The sequence below is a fragment of the Takifugu flavidus genome, chromosome 7 (assembly GCF_003711565.1).
Source record: "Takifugu flavidus isolate HTHZ2018 chromosome 7, ASM371156v2, whole genome shotgun sequence".
Taxonomy (NCBI): domain Eukaryota; kingdom Metazoa; phylum Chordata; class Actinopteri; order Tetraodontiformes; family Tetraodontidae; genus Takifugu; species Takifugu flavidus.
The window spans coordinates 7,513,236-7,533,682 of record NC_079526.1 but is presented as its reverse complement, the minus strand read 5'-3'; the positions used below and the strand labels follow the sequence as shown (position 1 = coordinate 7,533,682).

Below are 20,447 nucleotides of genomic sequence, written 5' to 3'. Positions count from 1 at the left end.
CAATATAGTGCCACGGCAGCTCTCCTTTGGTTCTGTGAACGCTGAAAGCGCGTCTAGATATTTGCTGCCCCCAACAGGCAAATGAGCGTAAACGCAGCTTGTTCATGTGAGTTTTTTTTAAAGGTTTTCAAGTTTATTGGAACCCATCTGAGCCGCATCAGTAAGAAAATGAGTCTAAAATGAGTTTCTAAAATATTAACATCTTTATATGTATCAACATACAGTAACAAAGCACTCTGGTGAGGAGGATGTAGAAACCTTTGAAAAGAGAATTGCTTTAATTTTATACATTTTCTCAAGATAAACATGACTCTTTAATCAACAATAACAAATACTGCACACAATAAAAAAAACTTTCTCCAGGCACTGATTAAACAACTTATATTTATGATAACTGACTACTTTAATTTTTCTTTAACAACAATAAAATCATGATGGAGTACTATTGGGATAGTTCTGACTTTGTTCCCAGTCACTACCCTGCAGTTGGCACTTTCTTTTCCCTCCACATACCTGCCTAATAATCTGCATAAGAAGAACATTGGATTGATTTAGTTTGAACCTGACAGAATCCTGACAGGAAGATATTAGTGCAAGACCAATTCTGTCAGTCCTTAACTCATACTGGCCAGAAACCTTATCTTAGCTTTCCTCTGTAACCAGCCTTAATTAATTTCCTGATACAATGATACATTGAAGAACTCTCCTGCCATGATGCGCTTCACCTCAGATGTGGAGAAAAGGGAAACAAAAGCACATTGGATCACACAGACTCCATTATTAGTCTCAGGTTTTCCTCAGGTGCACCCATGAATGATGTTCTCGATGGCCAGGTCTTTCTGTTTGTCAGCCACAATGCTGTGATACTGTTTGCAGAGCAGATTTCCCTTTTCAGGCTCTGCAAAAGCAGTCTTGCAGAAAACCACCTGGCTGTCCTGGGTTACCTCGAGCCCATAGGCCCGACAGAGTTGGGCTGCGTGCGATGCGTCCAAGGACAAGAGCTGAGCCAGTCTGTCCAAAGGGAAGCGACAGTTGCGGCTGTTGTACCCGTGGCTGTATATCAGCAGCAGATCCCTACGACAGGCAACAAGGTGGCGATGTAGGGCGCAGCTCTGGAGGAAGTCCAGCCGCTGAGCCAGTCGCAGTACACAGACAGGATTCCGCTCCAAGAAAGCTTTGTTGATGGACAGAGCCAGAGTAATGGTAGGGGAGCTCCGGAGTCCCTTGGGTAGCTCCAGGATGTGCTGTGCTGGACGAACTAACCCTGAGGAAGAAAAACAACAATAATCCAATGAATCTCCTGGGCTGTATGTGCTTGTCAGCACAGTCTTGAACTATGCCAGGACCTCTACATCAGTAGTTTTTGCTACTTTATCATAAAGATGTCAAAAGGATGGCTACTAACCCAAATTGTACAGGAGTCCTAGAGCATAGAACTCCTCTTGGTTTGGATAAGGTCCCTTTTCCCTGGCGTAGCAGTCCAATAGCCAGGTCAGGTTCTCCTGTAGGTGCGTGTCGTTAATGCACGGATTATATAAGTGCGGGGGTTCGCCACAAAGCCGGTAAGAGCTGTAGATGAGGAAACGCACCATTCGCTCTAGAATGGCCGCACAGTTTAACCCAGAAATCCTCTGGATGATCATGTCCTGCTTCACACCACGCAGCCGATCAAATACAAAGCTGTACACCTGCAAGACAATCACAAGTTTATTTCTGGGAAGCACAACTGTGCAACTGTGGCTTGATGATTACACACATCAATGCAAGGGCAGAGTTAATAACCTGTTAAAACTGCATGTTTTACTTCCTTCTATTTCCAAAATATTAAATTGTAGCCTGTTTTAGACATCCTTTACCAACCTCATTCATAAGACTGGGTTTAACATGAACACAGAAGGAGACTAAACGAGGATGTCTGAACTCTAATAGCTCAGCCTATTGACAGCATCGTGGGTAGGTGTGAAAATGAAGCTGGTACCACTAGCCTCTGTCCAAGGGTGCGGACGAGAGGAGGCAGCGATGTCATCGATGAGATAACACACGGTCTTCAACAACACCTCAGCTGGACGAAGCTCTGCTGGGTTGGTCGAGTCTTTACCAGCTGCCGGCCTCGTATATTCTTTGACTGCGCGCAAGGGGTCACCCCTGGGCAATCTATCCCTTTCTGTGCCCGGCATCATCTCAAAACGGTGAAGTCGTTTCTGCCTCTCGCGTTCACGCAGCTCTCCAACAGAACACATGGTCAGGCAGGAGCCCTTGGGTGCAGTCTCCAGCGGCTGAGGCTCGTCCTCTTTCACTTCTTTCAATCGTGATTTGGTCTGACATCGCCACTGCTCCCGATTAATCTGTTCTCTTCCAACTGGGGCATCCCTCCTCTGGGAGTTAGAGCTGCTTGAACGAAACAAGCAGGTCATACATTTAGTTTTCTCGGTTCTTATCCTTTTAGTTAATCAGACTGTCCGGGTCTTACAGAGAAACCACGGTCTTCTCTGTAGTTTAAGTGAACTAATTAACGAAAAATAAATTAACATCTGCCGGCTATGACAAGCAAAGACCCCCCCCCCCCCCCCCAAAAAAAACGACCTCTATGGGGCAGCAAATACGTTTAAGTAGAAGTTTGTATACTCCCAGGCTGATGTTAAGCAATACTTGCAGTTAGCCAAGTTAGCTAACATTACACTTCAACACGCGACTAGAGCATTACTTTATCAGCAAGCAAAAATTGAATCTCCACGAAAACGTGCACTCATAGGTTTGTTAGATAAATGTAGAATGCATAAAATATACTTACACGCGACGTGGAGCTCTCCTACGGTCCATTTGTAAACATTCAAATCTTTTACGCGTTAATGCATGTGACCAGAGGGGGCGCTGTCGCAAAGAAAATCATCAGACCTCTCTCACAGCGAGAAAGAAGAAGAGTGCTTCGCATTTTTTTTCAAAAGAACTTTATTAATAAGCATTATCCAATGCAACGTTTGAAGTAGACCTTTTAAATCTATTAATTTCGCATGTCAGGAATTACTAAAATTATTTTTTTTAAAGAAAACTTAAACTATTTGCACACACACCTATTCATGATGAATTTCTCCCCATTGGACCCATCCACACACCAGTAGCCAAGAGACCCCAATGTAGTGTGCTTTTGAAACAATACTAAAGAGCACAAGTCTAAATATGACATGGAGAAGACCTGAAGAATTTTCTTCAGAATGTATGAATACCATTTGGTGTGATCTTGATGCATCTGTAGATGTTTTTAGTTTTTAATCATCAATCCAAAAAAAAAAATTTGGTTTAGGTGTGCCTAAACTTATTTAGTTGTAATAGTTACACAAAACATAACAGATTTTAAGAAGTTTTATCATATGCACACAAATATGCATTTACAGTATTTCACAAATAGGGCACAAACATATTAGGCAGCATGACAAACATACAAGTAAGGCACTAATGATATTAGTCCAGGGATAGTTGCTGATACTATGTGGTGTTCCTTCACCGTTTGTTGCAGTAGAGCTCCTGTATTCTTGCAAGTCCAAGCTGTTCTTCCTCGATGGACTGCTGAAGATGGACTGTATGACGGCAAACCAATGATGACAGCTCCAACAACTCTGAAAATGTACTAGGAAAATAAAAAAAGAGACCTGTTTGTTCACACATAGTTAAATTTTCCAAGCATGGTGGTGACAAATATATACAATTCCAACTAAATGATCAACAGCACAAGCTTGAAAGAATCTCTACACATCCTCACCCTGAAAGCTCCTGACTGATGTTTTTGGACATAATTTTTATGTCCCTCAGACACTCCAGAGAAGTGCTGTTGTCTTCATGAGCTCCCTCTGTGCACTCCAACAGCAGCTTTTCACTCTCCTTCAAGCAAGTCTCAGCTTTATCTGTTCATGACAACAATGTATTACAAGAGCATTCAGTCAGAACAAACAAACAGTCAAACCCAGAAGTATTTGCCTCTTGAATGGACACTGAAACATTTTGAATTTATTTTTCTTACATTCTTGTTATTACATTGTTATAATTAACAGCAATTACTACACCAGTACTGTTTGATTTCTTTGTGCCATATTTCTAGATTTGTCTGGCTACAAAGATTTTACCTTAAAATAAAGAATCTGAAAAATTCAAACAAAAAGACAGTCAAACCTAAAAATTCTCTCCTGTCTCCATCAATGTAGAAATTCTTGACAGGCAGTTCATGCCTAGTGGTGTCAACAGCTGTGGCAAATGATATGTATTCTTTTGTAAATTCCTTGGCAGCATCTGCCACTGGAGTTAATACAGCAACCTGATGAAAAATGATAAAATCAGAGTGGTTAAAATAGTTCTAAAATAATGTTTTACATTTCAAATGGTCCCACGACAAGCAATTGGTTTACTGACCTGCAAATCCAACATCTCGTTGATCGTTCTTTCCTTCTCCATGAGAAGGTACTGACGCTTCTTCTCCTGGACCTCGTTATGCAGCGCATGTTCCTCCTCCATCTCCTGCAGGATCCTTGCCTCTGCCTCAGCTTTAAGCTTTGCAGTATTGCTTTCCATCTTAAGAAAGTAGATAGTGTCAACCAGGATGTTGTCATCATAAGGGTTTTGTTTTAAGAAAAACAGCACATAAAAGACTTACTTTAGCTGTCAGGTATGCCAGTAAAAATGTTTGCATCTCAATAAGCTTCTTATCATTCTCCGGATTTCTTTCAGGTTCAGCCACATGTTCATGATCTGTTTTATCTTAGAGACACAGATCAGAAATGTCCATAGGGCAAATTGTAATTTCAAGGATTTAAAGGGTTTATGATGAAATTTACCTTTAATGACTGAAATGTCAAAATCTGGTCCAAAACAATGTCCATCTGAGAAAGTGGACTGCAGGACACTTTTCCCTATCATTGACAGCTCGGTCTCGTGTGGCAGCGTTGCTGTGAAAAAACAGTTTCATTTAGACAACACGTGCTTTGGGAGAAAGCTGCACTGCAATACCAGTAATTACCAAATCAACAAATTAATACACAATTTAAGTATCAATAACAGACAGACGACACAACCATAAAATAGTACTTACATGCCCCTAGTGCATGTGGTGCCAGTGAGCGTTTAGGTGGAGTGCCAAACTTTGGTTTGGGTGGAGTGCTAACCTTTGATCTGATGCCACTGGGTTTTGGCGAGGAAGGCTTTGGTGGTACCGCTATGGACTCATTGGTCAAAGAGTTACTCTGGAAATTACAGGGATATACTAAGCTATATGCATTATTAAAGTATTAATGATACAAGAGCATGAAAACAACCTTCTGCAGGTTGATTAATTTCAGTCTACATGATATGATACTACAAAGTTATAAAAAGCACAACTCACCTTTGAAAGAGATGACTTCTCTGCAGCCTGCATATATCTTGACTTGACAATGGTCCCAGCTGCTTATCAGTGAATGAAAGACATTAGAGAAATTGCTGCATCACAATACAGATCATATGTAATCAGCTATATGTTAATTCATATAAATACAAAGTATCATTTTCCCCCATAGGCATTTATGATATTAAATAAGGTGAAAACAAGAGCAGTATAAAGGTTATCATAAACAGAACGTCGTTACAGCATTTCAACAAACGTATAAGCGTGCAAAGACCTACATTTAACAACTTTCTTCCCTGTTGTTGTTCTTGTGCTCGCTGTGTTGTCAGCAGTCGATCCCTTGGCGCTTAAAAGAATACATCATTTAGAGGAGTTTTAAAACGGGAGCTAATGTAAACCTGAAGGAGAGTTATGAATCTTTCCTAGAATCGCTGCGAATTCAATTTCATATTAAACTGGAGGCATGAAAATAATCTTTTTTTTTTTAATAGAATAGGTTACAGTGGGAGAAAAAAGTTACCGGTAGCTAATGCAACGGAATGGGTGCGACTGAGTATTCGCAGCATCTTTTATTAAAATGTAGCTAAACCTTCGAAACACGTTTCTTAAAATAAAACAAAGTATGTTTATACCTTTTAGCGTCGGTGGTGACATTTTTAAAAGTGTTTGGCCCAAGTGTTGTTCTTCTGGACGCCATGTTTTGAAGGAACCGCCTGCACGTCTGTTTCCGTACACCGGCAGAAACAAGATATCAAACATTTGTTCCGCCCTCATTGTTCTGTCATTGTGGCGAAGTGCTACACGTTTAAATTATTATAACACAAGGAATATATAGATCGTATATATGTGATTTTACTAAACGTGTCACGGACAGTTGACTGAACACCTTGAGTTAATAAGAAAAACAGCCTTTTCAATCGAACTTTTACACAGAGAATTCAGTTGGAAAACTAAGTTGGATAAATGTATTAGTCTTAAATCTTCACAATTCTACCTAAACTATCCAATCATCCTATCCATGTAGTATTTATTTCCAAAATGCAAGTCTAGTTAAACCCTTTTTTGTCTTTGTTATTAGTGCCATATATTTACTTCAAAAATATAGTATGGACACTGGAATATTAACAATGAACTGAAGAGCAAATGCTATAGCCTTGTTTAATACAGTGGCATTTGAACCATATTCTGTGGGTTGTTTCATTTTTATTGTGTTGGAAACACATAAAATATATAGGCCCTTGCGTACTGTATATTGTTTACATATGTTCAAAGATATGTCGTGAACTGTTTTTTGTTTTCCTCATGAAGTACTTACCCCCACCTCCCCACCTCCCCCCAAATCTCAAAAGGTTTACATGTTTGTTTTTTGTGTGTCCATGTGTGCGCAAGTCTTAAACAACATAATAGGTGCTGATCCACCTGTCTGAGCTGCACTCTGACAACATGGGGACAATTGAAAGACAGTGGGTGTGAGGCAGAGCTGGTAAACACTGGCCACAGAGTGTCCTGAGTCACTCACACAGGCTAAGCTTCTGGGAGCTCCAGAAAATGAAAGAAAACCTTCAGCCAGTTTAAGGTTTGCCTCAACGTTTGAAATTGCTGTTGTTTGTGACTCTGCTATTTGGAGCACACATGGTGAATTAAGTTTCTTATCTTTCTTGTCTGTGTCTGCTTGTCAACACCTGAACATTCTGACCTTTCTCTTTTTTTTTAATAGATTCTTATAAATAATGGCTTAAACAAATGTGTGTGTCATTTTTACCCTAAAGTTTGGTTCTTCTCTCTCTCTCTCATTCTTGCCATCTCTCTTTTTTCCTCTGCCATCCCTCTTTCTGCAATAAACTATTGATTCTGTCTGCTGCTGCTGTCTGTCCATCTCTCACCACCATGCAATGCCCGTGCCAATAGCTGCTTTGAAACAGACAACAAGCACTATTAACCACATTCATTTGATCATGTTTGAAGCCTCTTTTGGATTTAGTAATTAATACTTGTGATTAAATATAAGGAATATTCAAATGCTCTCTGTGGTGTAGGTGAGACGATGAGCTCCCGTTGCACATGGAGGAGACTAAGTGAAGGAGTGAGAAGTGCACGCTGAAAGATGGCCCTGTGGAGTCTCTGAATGAAGGCCCTTGTCCACATTCTGAGCCCACCGCTCTCGTCTCTCTCAGCTCCGAAACTGTGACGTCCACGACGGCCCCGTGTATGTCACTCTGACCTCACTGATACTCCGCTTCCCTGCTTGAACGTCGAGAGGTGATAAGAATGCGAGGTGGAACGTCTTGAAAGTCTCGTCCTGAACGTAAAGAAAAAAAACTTGTTTTCAGTCGGTCCCCGCACATGCGTGTGCACATGATTGCACCCACATAGAGGCGTCCCACCCGTGCAGCCCACACAGCGGCTCGTCTTCCCTTTGTGGTAAGCTGTTACTCATCACTAGCCAGTCGGCCAGTCTGGTCCACATAGCCTTCCAGGAATGCCTCAAACACACAATGCCTCACACTGTAAAGCCAACAAGCAGCATTTGCCCCCTTCATGAGATGATCTCACTGCTTCAGCTCTGATTATAATCCTACATTTAAACATTTTAATTTGTATTTATTTACTATCTAAGTGCTTCCTTTATGATGAATCCATCTGCTCCTCAGAGCGGCTAAGTGATCTCCAGTGTTTGCTCCCGTCCAACTGGTCCTGTACTATATCCCAAACCAGTGAGCCAGTCTCCTTTGACTGTCATTGGCAGCACCAAGAAATGGTTTATTTCTAAACTTCTCAGGCTGTTTTTTGAGGCCCAGCTGGTCTTGGACTGGAATCTGTCTCTCTGATGTCAGTTAAGTAATGAAATTTATTACATTTTTGACAGCTGGTTGGAATTTTCAAGGCCTCTAATAGATTGTGGTTAATAATATAAATACTGCGTGAAATATCTCAAATCCTGAATTTCCTGGCCAATTATTATCCAAAATGTAATTTTATTAGCTTTTTATTTTTAATTATTATAATTAGGAAAACTGGATGAAAGTTTCATTCTAAAAAAAATGAAACTTACATTTTACACAAAGTTGAAAAGAAAGAAAACGTCTACAAATGAACAAATTAGAACACCTGGAATGCTTTAATCATGCAACATTTGTGGGCAAAATAATAATTACCTCAGTTTCCCAAGTAAAGTACAATAAAAGCCCCATGTAGGTGTCTGCGAAGAAATTATAATAGAACTTTAAAAGTATATGAATAATTAAACTTGTGATTTCTGAGATTTAAGTACAGGCTGACCACTGAAATCAAATCTTTTATTTCTCATGCTTTACAGACAAACATCATTGTGATACAGATACTGTCCCAGAACTCTAAACAAGAACACGGACAGGTTCAACCGTTCCTTCCTTACGTCTGAGAACACTGTCAGAGAACATGGTTCTGCTGTATCACCCTGCTGCCAGGTGCTGACCTTAAAAAATGCCAGCACAGACTCCCCCATGACCACCAGCTTCCACCTCATACTTGTTTAATGGCTGAGCTTATCTTCTCAGGATGTGGCCGCAGCTTGGTGCTCAGTCTCATGGATGGATCCTGAGGCTTGGGGGGATTTCCTCTGTGGGTCTCGGGGCAGTTGGATGTTAACTGAGGCAGAAATGAAGAACATACATTTAATTACATATGAGGAGGATAATTACATGTCTCCGCCAATTATTTATATTATTTTCCGGCGATCAAGCTTTCGAGTCCTTCTCTAAATTACACATTTTTTCCAGGCCTGGACATATAATGTGTGGACTGCTAATGCTAATGTTCATGAGCTAGCCTATTAACATGAGCCTTTAAACGTGCACGCATCCAAAAGTGTCAGAATCACTTTTTTTGATGCATGTGCCAAACTTCTATGTGTCCGTTTTTGCAAACAAGTGCGTGAAGCCATGCAGGGAGCGTGACTGCTCGTGTGTGAGAACCGTGTGCGGCGCTTTAACGGGGCAGTGTAGCGTGCAGTGCAGGAGAGAGCAGAGGCGGCCCAGGCCAGGCCAGACCCAGTACCCTGGTAATCCCTGCGTTTTCAGGAGCCCTGGCCCGTACTTGATGAGCTTGAGCAAGAAAAAGGTTGCGCTCTCTGGTGTGTTTCTCTCTCACTGTCTCCCTCTGGCTCTTTTATTCCCCTCTTTTTCTCATGCCTCCCCGCCTCCTCCTCCACCTCCCCTGTCCCCTGGAGCCACTTTGCGAATGAATGGATTCCAAGTGTTTACTCAGCAACTCTGCCCGACTCTTTATGTTTCTCCACATTTCACCTAAAATAGGAAGAGCTGGCTGAACTGTCAGCGACCCAGGTGATGTCAGAGAAGAACAGAAGGCGGAGAAACTGAGTTTATCAGGAAAATAACTGCTGATACAAATTTGTTCTCGCTGTGCGATGACGGCACGAGCAGAAATATCCATCAGTTCATGCATTCATTCATTTTCTGTTCAGGATCAGTGGGTGTACTGGTTTCTATCCCAGTATTCACCAGTTCATCACAAGTCACACACACACACACACACACACACACACACACGCACACACACACACACCAAGTGGATAGTTAGAGTCTCCGTTAAACCTTATGTGCATGTTTTTGACTGAGGGAAGAAACTGTTGAAAAGCCACAGCCACTGGCCAACATGATGATGCTCAGTATCAGTTAAGGGGGTCTCTGTTCTGCTCTGCTCTGTCTAATAATGTTAGCTGTCCTTATATCAGAAAATGCCACACTAGACCTAAATCTGTTCCCCTCAGGACAGAAGCTGACAGAAGTAAACACATCTGAAACAGATTTTCAGTTACGGTAAGATGCCACATTTAAAATAACAGCATATGATTCCTAAATTGGGAGTCAATACAGTAATACAAACTCTCAAACATTCATCTATTGTTCATTAAAAAAAATGGCGAGAGAGCAAAAAGATGCAGTGAAGTGTACTGAAGTACTAAATAGTTCTATTAAATGTGCCGGTCCCATGTTGGCCCGAGGTCAGCATGTACATAAACTGCCCAGAGAGTCCCTGGACAAGTGCAAGTCGAGCTCAGAGGTGCACAGAGGTAACAGGGAGGCTCTGCCGGGGTAGTTTAGGAGAAGCGGGGATTAACAGGAGGCCATGGGCCCTGAGGCAGAGGACCCATTTCCTGGCCTGAGCCCCTGTTTGTCCTGCCTGACCTGGCATCTCTGGGGGCAGATCCTGCTTGGATACAAGCCCGCTCCCACGCCTGTCTGAAGCTGTTAGCCACTGGCTGTGAGTCGCTAGCTGCATGGGCTTAGTGATGTCTGAGCTGCGGCTGCGTTGGGAGGGGTTTGATCGTGTGTGTGTGTGTGTGTGTGTGTGTGTGTGTGTGTGTGTGCTTGTTTGTGTGTTTGGACAGTATTAATAATGTCCTTCATTTGATTTTATTGCATTGCAGTAACAACTTAATATAATCTTATTTGTACCTTCTTTCTTACCTCTAGCCAAATACTCTCAGTCTGACATGTTTGTTGTAGCAGACGGCAGCATCAGCAGCACCATTTCTTCTCAGATGTGTAAAATGGCTGCAGCAGGCCACAGATTATTTTTTTTTAGCCTCAACCCTCCATTTGCTGAAATAATCAATTAGCAGCACTGTCATATGCTTTATGATTAAAAGGCTGTTGTAGGAACACAAACTGTGTGCAGAAGTGTGTTTTATTTAAAAATCCATAAGACAACAGTTTTCCCTGCTGGCCGAGGGTTCTGTTTGATTATCACTCTCCAAAAATCTAAATGAAATGAGGGGGGGTATTTACTTTTCTTCCCTCAAAAGCTTTTATAGCTCAATTGCTTGTTTTCAGTGGCTTGTTATTATTTTTCAATTGCTGGATTGGCTCTTGGGTTTGTAGTTACACCAAGCGGCTCCAGAGTGTTGTTTCTGGCCTAGATATACACAGAACAGTCAGTAAAAGGAGGGAGAGAAAGAAGGGTGGGGGGTGAGCTGGGGGGGTCTTCGGGGGAAAGTTTAGAACATTAAATTAGAAAACATTACTTTGAAGCTTTGTGGTGTGCAAAACGGTTTTATTTATGGGTCAGAATGTCAATAACTGTCTTTTGGGTTTTGTCCACTAGCCTCCATCGTCACAGGCGAGTAAGAGGCGTCACTCCCCCCCCCCAACTTTATAAAACTGTCAACGCCTTCCTCTCACCTGGACACACACTCACAGAGACACACTCCAAACATCAGGGCTATTTTTGACCAGAGCTTGGAGTCTAACTTTCGGCTGTCAACTGGCTGTTATTTCTACAAAACAGGGGACCTTCACATGTGTCTTTTATGAATCTGGCAAATTATTCCTACTTCTCTGGCATGTGCAACATGACCGCCGAGACGCAGCACTCGCCGGCCGAGGCGAGTCCCGTCGTCATGTCTCCAAATGTGAGCCTGGATTCGCCGCTGCCTCCGCCGCCTCTGATGCTGCAGGCCCGGTCAAAGGACAATGTGCTGATCAAGTCTGAGCCCCGGGGGACTAGCCCGAACACGGAGGATGGAGCAGCCGCGGGCCAGACCGAGGAGCACCTGCCCACCGGGAGTCGCCGCAGGAAGAGGCCCGTCCAGCGGGGCAAACCTCCGTACAGCTACATCGCACTCATCGCCATGGCAATAGCCAACTCCCCCGAGAGGAAGCTCACCCTGGGCGGCATTTATAAGTTCATCATGGAGCGTTTCCCTTTCTACAGAGAGAACTCCAAAAAGTGGCAGAACTCCATCCGCCACAACCTCACTCTCAACGACTGTTTTGTGAAAATCCCCCGGGAGCCCGGCAGACCGGGCAAAGGCAACTACTGGACGCTAGACCCGGCCGCAGAGGACATGTTCGACAACGGGAGCTTTCTGAGGAGGAGGAAAAGATTCAAGCGCACGGACGTGAGCACATATCCCGGCTACATGCAAAACACCAGCGCCTTCACCCCGACGCCGATGAGCAGGCCGTCATACTCCAACACCCTGTACGCAGGGATCGGCTCCGGGTATGGCTCTCAGCTGTCCTCCACATCCCCGCATCCGGCCATGCTGCATCACTACCAGACCTCCGCAGGGGTCAGCCAAGGGCAGCCGCGCATGTTCAGCATCGACAACATCATCAGCCAGCAGGCGGTGATGCAGGGGGGTCCCGCTGGAGACCTCACGGCCCAGACCCTTGGGCTGAGCGGTGACCTCGCCGCCATGACCTCCTGCTCGGTCAACAGCACCGACCCGTCTGCTTGCTTCCAGGCCCCGGCAGTGAACCCCTCAGCGAACATGCTGAGCAGGAACAGTGGAAACATCTCGGCGAACATCGCCGGTGGGTACTCGTACTCCTCCTCAGCCTCTCCCCCGAATCTGTCCACCATGACGCAGTCCGGGTTCTCCCCGGGCGGCTCTCAGGTGTACTGCCCGAGCAACCGGCTATCCTTGTCGGCCCTGCGCCCGGGCTCCTGCGCCGAGCACACGGAGCAACTGCTGGGCCTCTCCAGCTCCATGAACTCCTACAACAACACCTACATGAGACAGACCAACTTTGCGTCAGGATTGGAGCGATATATGTGAAACCTTATTGAAAAGTTTTGGGTTTTATTGCGCACATGAGCTGGGACAGGTCAGCGCGGACATATTCGACCACACATCCAAAAACTCCAATAAACAATCCTGCTAGTTTATTATGAACACGCTATGACTCAAAATGACCGAGCCTTCATAAAACATTCCTCTTTTAATAGGTGAAAAGCCATTTCTGATCCCTTTGACACATTCCATGACTGTATATCCATGAGTTTTACTGTTGTGTTCTTGCTTTTCTATGTTTTGGAGTCTTTCCGAATACTTTTTGATTGTGTCTGATGGTGTCAGAATTCAAACGCGATGTATATATTTTCTTTGTTTAAATCTTTATTAAAACAAGAGTGTTTCCATGACGACAGGTTGCGTGGCAATAAATTCATTTTTACAGTAAAATAAATGTCGTCTTCCCTATTGAAGCCTTTAACAGCTCAGTCAGCCTGGTTTATGTCCTTATCAACTTATACAGCAAATATTTAAATCGTTCTTTTGACCAAACTAAGTTCCCCCTTACCTCAGGCTTTATTGGATCGTGACGGCAGAGAGTTACACATATTTTAAAATCTTTTTTAAAACTACATCATAAAAACCTTTCATTGTCAGCTATGATTTCAAACATGTCTTTAAAAGCCTGAGAAAATAATTTCTGCATTCAGTAACACTAAAAATGTAACGAAACAGTAACAAAATAGTAACGATAATAGCAAAAACAAATTAAAGATTTTATCACCCAATTTAATTATTTTAATTCAAACTAATCATTTGCAATTTTGGATAATTTTTTTTAATTTTTTTTTTTTACATTGCAGCTTATTTTAAAGCAGCCTTACATACTGTCATCCAGGTTTTAAGTACTAAAGTTTAATCCAATTTCATATACTTGTTTTTGTATTAGATCAGTATCATCATATTGTTAATTGCACTCAAAAGCGCTGATAGCTTGAAACAATTATTGTAAATTACCTCCTTAATCATCCAAAATCTTGGAAAAAAGCAAGAATTTCCGGATGTTCTTTACCAAATAAACAATAAGTCGTCTAACCCCTGTCGTGTGTAAATGTAATATATGTAATATATTACCACAAGGAAAACTCCCTCCCAGTATCACCTAAACGTTGTACACAAGCCAAACTGGGAGCAGTTTAGCCTCTGTGGAAGAATGCTGGAGAAAGGTGCACTTTTACCAATCTATGTAGATTTATTATATCGATAATTTGAAAAAAAATTTGTCTTGTTTCATTGCAACTCTTAATCCTTTCTGCTGAACTACAGGTCTGCGTAACAAATAACAATTATATTTTGTGCTATAGTATTTTAATAAAGGATGACCAACATTTCACATTCCTTAAAATCCAGATGTTTCATGAGATCGGACAGTTAATCAAACAGACTTATTAACGTGACTAAAAGTGAGTCTGATTATTTCTGAGTTCATTGAAAGACGAATAAAACCTTTCACCACTAGATGGAAGCAAAAACATGATTTGCTGGAGAATATGTTTCTCTTCTGATTTCCAGCGTGTTGTAGATGAACATATAAATACATTTAAATAACCAATGCAATTTAAATACAAACAGAAGATGGTATTGGCTACATATGTATATACATATGCAAAAATTCAAGTGACTTTGCAATTATGTTATACATTAAATCAGCTCTACGGTTTATCAATATATATTTTACATGCACAGCCCTAAATTCCGAAATAAAAATATGTCCCACAGCTCAGCTGCATTTTTAAATCTAAATCTAGAAAACCTACGGTACAGGATGGTGCAATTCCAGTAACAACACAGAGCTGATAATAAAAGAGATTCATCCTCCAGTTCATCAATGGGCAGATTTTCAGATCCTCCTCGTGCGTCTATGTTATGTCTGCTGCTACAAGGTTATGAGTCCAAATCAGACTTCATCACACCTTTCCTATGAAATCAACACACAGGCGCTTTAACCTGCCGCAGATGCTTCGTGACACTGCGGTCTGTCTTTGTTGTTTGTCATATTTTCGAAATGACAAAAATCCTGTTTCACTTTGTAGTTTCGGGAGAGCAGCTTTACCAGCAGCCAGTTTATCTGCCACGGGACAATTTGAATGGAGGCATTTGGTTGTTGTTGATTTTGTTAAGGAAATGCGTTATGTCCAACAGAGGGCGCCCCAGCCCCATCAGAGAGACCATCAAACGCAGAAAGACCGACTGGGAGACAGACAGACAGGCAGGCAGACTGACAGACAGACAGTGTTGAAGACTCACGTTAGGTCTTATCATTATAGAAGAAAGAAAACGCGCGTAATAAAATATTCACACATGTATATCTGTATTTAAAGTTAACATTTTATTTCGTTTTCTTGAAACAAACTTTCACTCATTATTGGGTTTGTTAAATAAATAATAAATAAATACGGTAATACAAGTCTGGGTCGCTCACCATAAGGTAATAAATAATATCCCTTACGACAATTCGACACACAGAAAAAACTTAATAAATGGTAATGCGTCAGGAAAACAATCGTTTTTTTCTGTCTTATATAGTTTCAATTAATACATTACATTTAAAATAAATCCTTTAAAAAATCTATGTGATTCATCAAGCATAAAAATAAATCATGACATTTCGCGCGATCTCGTCTTCTTAACACACACACACACACACACATATATATATATTTTAAATCGTTTTGTTTGACTCAGGTAAACGAGCCGCGGGTGTAAACGCGTGATATGAACCTGCTGCTTCTTCAGGGAAATGGAGTGGAACGTCTTCCTGCTCTGCAAAGGTCCGCAAACACACCACTGTCATCAGAAGCCTTTTCCAGAGGAGCAGGTTGCACCAGTTAACTACAACTCTGAAACATCTTTACAGAAAGCGGCCTTCTGTCAGAGAAAACCCTGGAACAACGATCCTCAATCGAGCAGCAACCTGCAACCTGCAACCACCGCTGAAATCTAAAATTAAATGGATTTTGGCCTCTGATCAAAATGTAGGCTGAATGTTAAAACAACAATAAAGCCAAATTAGAAACGACACCTACGGAGCAAAATTACACAGGCAATTAATTAAAAACATAATTTCATACATTTTTTAAAAATCAATATTGTTTGTTCAATTATCCCCCCGACTGGAGGTGATAGGAGGTTGACGATACTCTTTCATCTGCAGTGCGAAAACGATATTATAAGTCGTGCTAATTTAGCTTCGCCAGATAATTTGAGTAAAAAGTACAATTCTACTCCTACTGTTAATAATGTATCGATTATAATAAAACAACCCCGCCATATTGTATGTTCAGTCTTAAAGGTCAATATTTTTCTTTTTAATTACTAACCATAATTGCAAAAGTAAAACACTTATTATATCACATGTATTTAATCTAATTCAAAAACCAACCGAATGGTTACCTTTTCTAAAATAGGATTTAGGTAATTAGCAGCAGTGGATCGATGTTGCAGGGCAATAGTCTCCATTTCCTGGTAACGGTGACTCAAACATCACGTGATCAGCATGGCCCTATAAATACCTATCGAACACTGAGGAGGATAGTGTGACAGTGCGGCTGGATACTTCCCCAGTCCCGTGCGTAAAAGAAATTCTACAGACCTAATTGATGTGCATGAGCGACAGAAGAGACTCGTAACAGGTGGAAACTTTTAAAGAAAGCGCACGTTCTTGCGCTATTTCGATGATTTTAGTTTTTCTTCTATTATTACAAGAGTACAGAAGTTTCCGCTCGATGGGAACGCCGCACGGCCCTGATTGACAAGTATCGGACGTCCAGGACTCGCCAAGTCAACAGGTCAAGCAGTCATTTTTATACATTTTTTTTACTTTAAAAACTAGATTTTAGCCATGTGTGCAGTTTGTTTTGGGAGATAAAGCTGCAGATCGTTCTGTTGCGCTTTGAAAGAAGAACTGGGGAGTGTGTGCGCGCTCCCGCTCAGCAGCTGGACAAGAGGAGGAGGAAACCTCGAAGAGAGACGGAAGAACAGCGGCGTCTCCAAGGATGACTTTAGGGACGGATATGTCCGACAGCTCTGCATTGTCTGATGATGTGGACATCGATGTGGTCGGGGGTGACATGTCTGTAGGCAAAGACTTGAAGCACATTCACCACGACTTCAACTTGGACAATGACTCGGACGATAACTACTCGCAGAACGCCGTGGAGAGAGTTTCATCTCCCGGACTCAGCAGCTCCGACTGTCCGTCGGACCAGATGGGCTCTGAAGTCGGGACCATGATCGGGGATAAGCCCCGAAAGAATGCACTTGTGAAGCCGCCCTACTCCTACATCGCCTTGATCACCATGGCCATCCTACAGAGCCCCAAGAAGCGTCTCACCCTCAGCGAGATCTGTGAGTTCATCAGCAACAGATTCCCGTACTACCGAGAGAAATTTCCAGCGTGGCAGAACTCCATCCGCCACAATCTCTCCCTGAACGACTGCTTCGTCAAAATCCCACGAGAGCCCGGCAACCCGGGAAAAGGCAACTACTGGACCCTGGACCCGGACTCCGCGGACATGTTCGACAACGGGAGCTTCTTGCGCAGGAGGAAGCGCTTCAAGAGGCAGCAGGCAAACGAAATCCTGAGAGAATCCGGTGGCTTTCTCCCCGGGTTTGGATATGGCCCCTATGGATACAATTATGGGCTTCAGCTGCAGAACCTCCACGCAACTCACGGCCCCTATCACACGCACCATGCCGGCTCGTTCCCATTCCCAGGCGTTCCCTGCACCTTGCCCCCTTCAGCCTCCATCTTCCCGGCGCCGCATCCCTTACCCACTCTTTTAGGGGCCGACTTAAGAAAACCTTTTTATCCTCAAATAAGCCCGTCCTTACCGCCACTTAAGTCGGACTCCAGCGCTCCGAGCCGGCCTTCATTCTCCATTGACAACATCATTGGTGCCGCCAACTCCACCGCCTCTTCCTACAGCGCACAGCCGGCCACCCAGGCTCAGCTCCTGGCCATGCTGACCCCGGCACTGGCCTCGGCTTCCAGCCACTTGAACCTATCACAGGACAGCATAGGCCTGTTACAGTCCGGGCCACAGACTCAGACTTTTTCCAGCAAAAGCCCGAATATGAGCACTTGTCCTTTCTAGAATAACATGGTAAGATTTAAAACGACAAACAACTTTATATAGAAAAAAAGAGAAAATATGGCATCATCTTATGTAGACGTTGGCTGTACATATCTGGTAAAATTAAAGGGACCTCTCTGCTAACAAGACGTGTAGGGAGGATATTGCTTATTTATGGTGTAAATATGTGTATAATGTTTAGAGACAAGCGCAAGTAAATCTCGGGAAATGGGCATTTTAATCTGGCACGTGGCCTTATCTTGTCAGTGTTGGGGGAAAGGAAAATTTTATTTTAAGTTAAAGTCGTCACTCGAAAAAAAAAATATATAACTGAGACTTTCATTATGAATTATGCTGTTTGTTTTCTTTAATTTTGTGCGTAAAAATGGCGCTGTGGCTATTGACATAGAAAGACGGCAAACTCAGGTTTTATTTAGGAAGCACATGAAGGAAAAGGGTGTGTTATTGATTTTAAATGCCCCTCTTAAAGGAAAAAAAGACATTTCCCTTACATGGTGATTTGTGACACTTCATGTCGTCGGTGGACATACAGTACCTCTCTCTTTTTAAGTGATGTTCGTTCCTATTTCACAGTTTAATATGTGAAACATATATAGTAGGTATGTCCTGTGCTGCCAGTAGAGCGAGAGAGACACTCATCAATGTTCATAGGTCATTTTTTGTTGTAAGGACACGATTAATAAATGTTTGTGAATTCAAAAAGATGCTTATTAAATCGTTTCTTATTTACTGTAAAGGCTTTGCACAAACAGGCTAGAAAACCAGACTCGTATGTTTTAGTCAGTAGTTATTCTGGATGATTATTGCTCTTATTAATTAGAATTATTAGGAGATGTTTTTAATAGAGCTTTATTTTGAAAACAGCTCGACATTAAGAATATGTAAATGTATAGCAGTTATCATAATTACAAAAATAATAGTTCGATTCTTTTTTTTAATATATATATATATTACGCGTTATGCACTTATATCACGCAGCGGCCTACGGGTATTCACCTCTTGTGTGGTTTCTCCTCGCTTGTAAAGGACCATTTTCTAGTATGTTACAAAGGGCCTAAATGAATGGGGTCCGTTAGGCCTCGGCGGTCTGTAATTGAAAGTGAACAAGGCCGTACCCACGGTCTTTTGGGTTTTCGTTGCTAATTTGTAGCAGCATTTTTCATCAGGCTTCTAATCCACCATAATGCGGCTTTTTGGCCGTTTGTTGATGTTGTCAGTGTGGACCCCCGGCCCAAGGGAGAGAATGTGCGCGCAGCGAGCGGTCCCCCCTTGTGAGAGCAGCCACACACATTTAGACCCTGAAAAGCAATCTCGTCTGAAGGCTCTCGGTTTGCCCCGCTTTCATGTCGTCTGTGTTGTCTCGGGGTGCGCATAAAAGACGCAGTGGGACTCGCTGGGCTGCAGAAAACAGGGGGCATTGGACTTTTTTCTCAGTTGTCGGAGCACATGTTTCGAGACAGAAGGGGGGTGTAAAGCCTCCTTTATTTACGAGATCTGTGTGCCAATGGTTAAATTAGTTTGCGGGTGTTTTGACAGATGATTATTAAGGATGAAGGGTGGGGGGGCGGACTGTTTTTCTTCAGCACAGCTCACTGAAAGTCTTTGAAACGAAAACCATCTTTATCCCGACTCAGCCTTTCTTTCCTCTTTTCTCCTTCAATCTCCCCGCATGCAAATTGGGTGTATATGTTGGCTGGGTGTTGGGAAATAATTAAGATTGGAGCACTTTTTTCTTGACAATGAAGGGGAAAATAGAAACAAGCAACTTTTACGCGCACGGATCCTGGTGGGCAATCATTACTCACCGCGTCAGTCCATTAAAATCGAGTGTATTTGGAAGGGGGAAAAAAATCAAACACACAAAGGCAGGCTGAGGTTATCCGAGGCAACCAGTTTTACAGATGAATGATACAAGACTGAGTTTATCTTTATGTTTTAACATTTTTTTCAAGCTCAATCAATCCACCACAGAATATTGAACACGCATCATTCCAAACGCCCCCCAATTACAAGAGGTGGTGTGATATCATCATCGATTTCACGCACATTAATGCCCGACCTCAGAAAGAGACATATTAAGAGACAGAGACCACCCACACTCGCAGCGCCACAGTCAGTCTTTATTTAAGGCGCGACATTCGTCATTGTATTGGTGACGGTTCCCAAACAAAATGACACGTGAGTGATATGTGAAGTGACAGCAAAATTACTCGACAGCAACCAAAAACACATTTATACTTCTCAAAACAATTCCCATCTCTTTCTAAGCGCTCCCATATGCTGGCGGGGATGACAGGATTAAAGGCGTGCGCCGAGCAGAAGCAACGACTGAGACGCCAACGTAGACGTATTTTTAGAATGATCATTAATGTTATTGTTTTTATTTAGTTATTATTCAAGCTGA

The 20,447-nt window shown here is 42.5% G+C and overlaps 4 protein-coding genes and 1 long non-coding RNA gene across 8 annotated transcripts in view; 3 read left to right on the top strand and 2 right to left on the bottom strand.

The window, feature by feature from the left end:
- Positions 1 to 251: 251 nt before the first annotated feature.
- Positions 252 to 2,899, bottom strand: sac3d1 (SAC3 domain containing 1). 2 transcript variants are annotated; one of them, XM_057038306.1, is made up of 5 exons: positions 2,792 to 2,899; positions 1,986 to 2,388; positions 1,590 to 1,688; positions 1,406 to 1,502; positions 252 to 1,264 (listed from the first exon to the last, which is right to left on the bottom strand). In XM_057038306.1, the coding sequence occupies exons 1-5, from the start codon at positions 2,818 to 2,820 to the stop codon at positions 798 to 800; spliced, it is 1,095 nt and encodes a 364-aa protein (XP_056894286.1). In that variant the 5' UTR covers positions 2,821 to 2,899; the 3' UTR covers positions 252 to 797. The 2 variants fall into 2 exon arrangements, with proteins under 2 accessions (XP_056894286.1, XP_056894285.1); XM_057038305.1 differs by having other exon boundaries at positions 1,406 to 1,688.
- A 446-nt stretch (positions 2,900 to 3,345) lies between these two features.
- Positions 3,346 to 6,102, bottom strand: haus8 (HAUS augmin like complex subunit 8). 2 transcript variants are annotated; one of them, XM_057039268.1, is made up of 10 exons: positions 6,001 to 6,102; positions 5,647 to 5,714; positions 5,369 to 5,427; positions 5,078 to 5,228; positions 4,824 to 4,934; positions 4,643 to 4,746; positions 4,402 to 4,560; positions 4,165 to 4,306; positions 3,758 to 3,899; positions 3,346 to 3,625 (listed from the first exon to the last, which is right to left on the bottom strand). In XM_057039268.1, the coding sequence occupies exons 1-10, from the start codon at positions 6,063 to 6,065 to the stop codon at positions 3,499 to 3,501; spliced, it is 1,128 nt and encodes a 375-aa protein (XP_056895248.1). In that variant the 5' UTR covers positions 6,066 to 6,102; the 3' UTR covers positions 3,346 to 3,498. The 2 variants fall into 2 exon arrangements, with proteins under 2 accessions (XP_056895248.1, XP_056895249.1); XM_057039269.1 differs by having other exon boundaries at positions 4,643 to 4,737; positions 6,001 to 6,092.
- A 5,361-nt stretch (positions 6,103 to 11,463) lies between these two features.
- foxe3 (forkhead box E3) lies at positions 11,464 to 13,308 on the top strand. Its single transcript, XM_057038421.1, has one exon. It carries the CDS (start codon positions 11,679 to 11,681, stop codon positions 12,930 to 12,932), a length of 1,254 nt encoding a protein of 417 aa, XP_056894401.1. The 5' UTR covers positions 11,464 to 11,678; the 3' UTR covers positions 12,933 to 13,308.
- A 2,800-nt stretch (positions 13,309 to 16,108) lies between these two features.
- The window catches only part of LOC130528912 (uncharacterized), a 60,230-nt gene continuing 55,891 nt past the window's right edge, over positions 16,109 to 20,447 (top strand). Inside the window, exon 1 of one of the 2 annotated variants that reach the window (XR_008951436.1) lies at positions 16,109 to 16,735. This is a non-coding gene — a long non-coding RNA (uncharacterized LOC130528912). The remainder of the gene's footprint in view (positions 16,736 to 20,447) is intronic. The other variant, XR_008951435.1, reaches the window with a different exon arrangement.
- Positions 16,732 to 18,745, top strand: foxd2 (forkhead box D2). The gene has a single exon (XM_057038738.1). The coding sequence runs from the start codon at positions 16,943 to 16,945 to the stop codon at positions 18,041 to 18,043; it is 1,101 nt and encodes a 366-aa protein (XP_056894718.1). The 5' UTR covers positions 16,732 to 16,942; the 3' UTR covers positions 18,044 to 18,745.

Bases quoted from the DNA above. Each gene is read 5' to 3' on its own strand.
- foxe3 (XM_057038421.1), top strand. From the start codon at position 11,679: ATGAATCTGGCAAATTATTCCTACTTCTCTGGCATGTGCAACATGACC.
- haus8 (XM_057039268.1), bottom strand. From the start codon at position 6,065: ATGGCGTCCAGAAGAACAACACTTGGGCCAAACACTTTTAAAAATGTC. The intron at 4,561-4,642 runs GTAAGTCTTTTA...TACTTTCTTAAG, and splicing joins TGGCATACCTGACAGCTAAA to ATGGAAAGCAATACTGCAAA. The intron at 3,900-4,164 runs GTTTGACTGTCT...TGTCATGAACAG, and splicing joins AGACAGGAGAGAATTTTTAG to ATAAAGCTGAGACTTGCTTG.
- foxd2 (XM_057038738.1), top strand. From the start codon at position 16,943: ATGACTTTAGGGACGGATATGTCCGACAGCTCTGCATTGTCTGATGAT.
- sac3d1 (XM_057038305.1), bottom strand. From the start codon at position 2,820: ATGGACCGTAGGAGAGCTCCACGTCGCGT. The intron at 2,389-2,791 runs GTAAGTATATTT...TCGTTCAAGCAG, and splicing joins AGGAGAGCTCCACGTCGCGT to CTCTAACTCCCAGAGGAGGG. The intron at 1,689-1,985 runs GCTAGTGGTACC...ATTGTCTTGCAG, and splicing joins GTCCGCACCCTTGGACAGAG to GTGTACAGCTTTGTATTTGA.